Below are 5833 nucleotides of genomic sequence, written 5' to 3' on the forward strand. Positions count from 1 at the left end.
TGCAGCGGTAGCTGCCGCGACGACGGGCCAGTGGCCGGTGGCGGCTTGCTTATCCTGCGTCCGGAGAAAGAGATGAGGATTTGCTTCTGCAGAGGTAGGAGATGAGGGAGCCGAGGGGCACGCGGAGAGGATAAGGTTGCCAGGTCCACGCCACGCGGGACACGCGTCACTAGGACAAGGCGACTTACGCGTCGCTGTTATCAGCCGGATGAAAATAAACGATTTCCTAAAATATATGGGGGAGATTTGGGCGTCAGCGTCGGAGAAGCCCCGTGGATGGTGCAGTATATACACTGTCCTCCATCTTCTAGCTTCACATGTCATCAGAGTTAATTGACAAGATGAAATGATCTGCTACTCACATAAAGAATAGATTATTGAGTAGATAGAGGCAAACAATGAAATTTCTCTCTGCTTTACTTATTGAGGGTTCAGGCCCTTTATATAGCAGACAAGACTTGACAAGTCGGTAATTTATTCAAACAGTTTTGCTAAAGCACATCTAGATGTGCCATAAGTATTGCACATCTAAATCCTATGTCATTGACTTATGCAGAGATTTCTGTAGGTATCTTATTCAAACTCACAGAGGATCTCGAAACTGGACTCTTTTCTAAGAGACATGCTTAATCAACTGGAACTCTAGATGAAATAAGGCATTTGATGAGCTGGCCCATATAACTGAAGGCATATCATGGTCCATAACAGCGTTCAGCCTAACATGGTATACAGTGGTCTGATTTGAAACGCACACAGCACAGCTCACGATCAGTAGACAAGGAACACCGCCTTAGTCCACTAGTTAGAACAGCAGGCGTAGTTCATCAGTAGTACAACAAAGATGTACAATTTAGCTAGGATGAATCAACATGGGCACTGACGCAGCAATTCAAAACATTTCAAAAACAGGATCAGCACCCAACGGAGATACTATACACGTTCCATGATCCATTCGGACTACCAACACAGCACATTTTCAACAACCGGCTAACACTGGCGGGCGACTACCAACACAGGAAAAATGTCATCGTGCGAGAGATTAGCTGCACCTTTGTAGATCAGAACTCTGCTTCAGGAGGTGCACGGTAATACGCGGGGACGGTAGCAGGGAAGAACATTTGCCTCACACCTTCAGCTTTGATGATTGGGAAGATGATACCACATGCACCCTGCAGTTGTGAACGTTGTTTATTAGCAAAGCTAGTAAAAGGCACGAAGCTATATCGAACAATGGATCGTGACGTATAATGATGTGCTTGCCAATACTCTGTATGGCCAGTCTCTAGTAAATTTTGCTACAGCAGGAGCATATTCTGCATGTTCACCCTCAACCATGTACTCAAAAGATGAATATACTGGATGCCAAAACTTCGCGACACCAGGTACTAACATACAGTAGTTATGCAAACAAGTATGACAAAACAACAGCATGGGTGTAGCAGTGCAGAGCCAACATAAATTTTGACAAAACAGAACAGATTTCATGGATCATATTAGATATTCTGGAGCAAATGCAAATGAGCAGAAAAGATAGAAAGCAGCTAGTTCCATTCCTTCTTACCGCCGTCTTCATGTTACTACTGAAGTCTAAAACATTAACATAGATATGAAATCATTTGAAAAAACAGATTCCGGGACTTACCGAAATCAATCTCGCTCCGGTCCACATTCGTTTAGGTGAAGGAAGGGGGAGCATCAGCCGTCCAACACCAAAGATAGCAACAGCAAAGAAGTGTGCAACCAAACTCAATGGCCGAGGATTAAGACCAGAGAGTAGAGCAATGGGCCCATTTGAACAGACACCTCCAAGGCTTAAGTAATCAAAGCAAGCTTGGCGCATCTCGTCCCTAGCCTTGTCAGGCGAGGAACTGAAGACTTTGTATAGAGCACCAGCCAATGTGTTTATTGTAGAAGCAACCGGCTGAAAAAGGAGAAGAATTGAATTAAAGAAACTGTATTGCACTGGAAAAGCTGGGCATTAAACTGCAATATGAAGAGTTGAAGACTGACCTTCCGCAGAGTATAGAATGACTCTAGGTATTTGCAGAGGGCAGAGGCATCATGCAGATTGCGAAGAGGCTTGAGAAGATTACGCAGGACGACTATATCTGATAATGCAACAGTCATTCCTCCACCTGTTAAAGGGTGTCGCATATTGAAAGCATCTCCCATCAAAAGTGCACCAGGTGTTGGATGTGGTGCAGCTGGCATGCTCCTATTTGGCATTGTTCTTATGCTTCCCTTATCAATTGCTGCTATAAAAGAATCATAGATTTGTGGAGGAATCTGAGAAATGACAACATAGGATATCCATTAAAATCTCGTTATAGAAATCAGGCAGTTGAAATTACACTTAGGACAAGATCAACTGCAATAGTAATACTTATAGTAGTACCTGAGGTGCAACCACGGTCTTGAGATAATTTGCCATTTCACCACTTGCTATGGAAGGCACCTTCTGACCAGGGACATCTACCAAACAGCGAACCTCGGTGCTGCTTATTGGGTAAAATAGGATGGGAGAAGGATTGGCCAAGATAACATGGCCATGGTTCGCATGAGGAAGTTCACAATTCTCCAGGACCAGGCCAACAAAGCAAGACGGCACCTCAACCTAAGCACAAAATTACATTATATCAGTACAGTAAACCAAAAAATGATAATCAGCAGTGAGTATAATGTGAGAACTGTACCTTTGGAGAGCAAAGGGCACGTCTTAAGTTCGAAAAGCAGCCATCACATACAATTGTCAATGGTGCATAAGCCTTTAGTTCTTCACCTGACTTGATCTTGTATTGCACACCCTTAACTGTACCATTTTCTTCAAGCAAAGATGTAACTGTTCCTTGCTCCAGTTGGACACTGTAAATCCAATAGTATGTCAAACATTATTCTCAGTTGAAAGTCCAGGTGTGTAAACAGTTAGATTTATGTGAAGCTAACCCATTTAAAATGTATATGATTTTTTTGAAAAGAGCATGAGAGCAAATACACCAAAATTTAAGAACTTCCACACAAGCAGAATTAAACCATTGCAAAGGGCCGCACTTTTAAAGTATTACCATTCTAAGGCATAGCTTATGGGTAAAATGAACTTATCATGTAGAAGGATACCAGATGAAAACTAGACAAAGAAGTACACCAAATAATTACTAAAGATATCTCATATGGGCAATGAGGTATTACTTGGGTAACGACGCAGCTTTTTCACGCATCCTCTGAATAAACCGTCCATTGTGAAAGCTCCTGCCAGCCACATCTGAATGGAACTTCTCCAAGGGGTAAGAAAGTTTTGTGTTCTTCCCATCTTTGAACAACGCGTAACCAAGGACACGCTGTGCATCAATTTCATCAACGCAGTCTGGGTAGAATCAAATAGTCAGTATACATTACCTATGGTTCTGTTAGGAAACCCATTTTAAGCAGGAGGAGTAAAGCTTACCCTGCAGACCCAATTCCATCAATTTCAGGTAGCCTCCAGGTTGTAACAATTCGCCCACAATTCTATCTGGCTCTGTCAGGTCTCTCTCTATAACATGCACCCGTCTACCATCCTGTGTCACCAACAAATAAAGCAGGATATAAGCAAAAAATCCAAGATAACAGTAATGCACCATTTGATCATGATGAGCAGCAGAATTGCATTTTAGTTGTTATATCCAAATCTAGACGAAACTAGGGTCATCACGGTAATACTGCTTTTAGGGATATACTGTATTTTCACAAGGATATGTATCTTAACACTCTTGGCTGGTACACAACCTCTGACAATTATAGAAGGAACTTTCTTCCTTAATTTGTTGCCTAAACTATCACTCATTGTGTGGAGTTATTACGAACAAAACCAAAAGAATCAAGTACAATAACTCGTTCAACATTTTCCTATTGACGATATATCATTGGCGGAGTTGCTGTAAGCCACAGAAGAAAATTAAGTGGGTCCTCAAAGTAGTTGGGCATTTCATTAATGGTGCAAAGCTAGAAGACATCAAGTCTCTGTTGGAGCAGGTTGGACGAGAGAGCATGGAAAAGGCTAGAGAACGAGAGAAGATAATACAGATGACCTCCTCTTTTGCCCTTTTATGAGTAATTTACAGTTCTGTCACCACATGTTCTCATTCATTTAGCCAGAAAGAAAATAAGCAATTTCAGCAAAACTTGCAAGGCAGCCCTGGCATGATTTTTGCAAGGCAAAACAAATTTATTACTCCCTCTGATCCATATTAATTGTACTAAATCAGCAACAATTAATATGGATCAGAGGGAGTAAAAACAAATTTCTTGTGTGTATTATTCTGCCACCGTTGTTTTCCCCTCTCTTTTCTGTCCCTCCAAGCGTGCCATGCCCACCAGGAAGCAGGAATTGATTGATGCGTGGACACAGGGTGATAAATTTTGTACCACGGCTTTTTGGAAGAGATTTTTTTCCCCCTATTTAGAATTGCATGACATGACGTTTAAGGAACACCTTCTCAGCACCATACGAATTCTACATCCCCAACACACAAATAACAGACTTCGCTTTCACCTAAGGGTGAAAACACGCGTCAGGTGCTGCAACAAATCACAATTATTCCCTGCATGCATCCGTCCCAGATCAAGAGCCGTCAAATGACTTGCGTGCACCCACCCCAGATCAAAAGCCGTTACATGACTTTTCTAACGAAAAGGTGGCTAGGAACCGATGATAGCAATGACAGAGCAGTTGCCCTTTCTGAATCGAGAGGTGTTTGTTCTGATAGATAATCTATACTTGATCCTTTCTGGGAACTCATGGTGGAAATTTTGATCCCTGCGTTCAATCTCCTGTTCTCCTTTTTTGACTTCAAATTCGGTCCTATTTCTTGAAAGGAACGAGAACCACAAGTTTCCGGTCTAAAAGAAACAAGAAGTCCCTGCCTAACCAGCGGAACGCGAGGACGGAGAAGTAAGCAAGGAGAAAACATGTCACCTTTCCGAGCGTGTACGCGAGGGCAGATCCGGCGACCCCGGCTCCGACGATGATGACGTCCGTCGGGCCGTCCACGGCCGCGCTCCCTGCGCCGTCGGCGACCGCGCAGCCGTCGTCCGGCGCGGGGATCCCTTCGACCGGAGCCCCGCGGCGGCGGCGCTGGCGCTGGCGCCCCAGCGCGGCGGCGAAGAGCACCGCCGCGAGGAGCGTGGCCGCGGCGGCGCCAGCGAGCTGCCCGACGTCGGCGGCCGCAGCCATGCCGCAATGGGGGCCTGCTCCTGGGGTCGTCGTTCCTCGGGGGTTTCTCAGCGCGGCGCGGCGCGGCGCGTTCGTTGGGTTTGCGTGTGGGCTCTCTCGGGCCGAGGGGCGACGGGAGAGAGGGTGATGCGTGCGGGGAAGAGACGGAGCGGGGGAGAGTGCCAGGCGGTGAAATTGGGACGAGAGACGAGACGAGAGAGAGGGAGAGGCGGCCGCTTGGAGTTGGAGATTGTTCCGTTTTTTATGGGGCGGAGGAGGGAGGGAGATCGCTCTCTCCGCCCTGCCTGTCCGTGTAGCTGGCTGTCTCTGCTCTGGCTGGCTGACCTCGCTGGATTTTTCTGGTATTTTCCTCTTGGAATATGTTCGTTCTTCTTGTCTAAAGAGAACTATTTTTTTTGTTGCATTTGTTCGGCGATCGGTTTGTACTTTGTTCTGCAAATATAATTTTATTATATTAGTTATTAGTATTATACTATATAATAGTAACACATGAGGGCGAAAACGACGCGACGGTCCGTATCATGGGTCCATATGGGGGTGTGCCTAGCAGCTGGCCTGACTTGAATACATAAAGTAAACCACTGCATCTTTGAAGTTATGAATGAAGATTTGTAGGCTAGTGAG

At 45.0% G+C, this 5833-nt stretch overlaps 1 protein-coding gene across 1 annotated transcript; it reads right to left on the reverse strand.

The window, feature by feature from the left end:
* Positions 1-643: 643 nt before the first annotated feature.
* LOC123085101 (squalene monooxygenase SE1) lies at positions 644-5439 on the reverse strand. The gene is made up of 8 exons (XM_044506682.1): positions 4952-5439; positions 3443-3554; positions 3187-3361; positions 2694-2862; positions 2396-2614; positions 2011-2286; positions 1643-1921; positions 644-1169 (listed from the first exon to the last, which is right to left on the reverse strand). The coding sequence occupies exons 1-8, from the start codon at positions 5207-5209 to the stop codon at positions 1059-1061; spliced, it is 1599 nt and encodes a 532-aa protein (XP_044362617.1). The 5' UTR covers positions 5210-5439; the 3' UTR covers positions 644-1058.
* Between the last annotated feature and the right edge of the window lie 394 nt (positions 5440-5833).

The sequence above is a fragment of the Triticum aestivum genome, chromosome 4A (assembly GCF_018294505.1).
Source record: "Triticum aestivum cultivar Chinese Spring chromosome 4A, IWGSC CS RefSeq v2.1, whole genome shotgun sequence".
NCBI lineage: Eukaryota > Viridiplantae > Streptophyta > Magnoliopsida > Poales > Poaceae > Triticum > Triticum aestivum.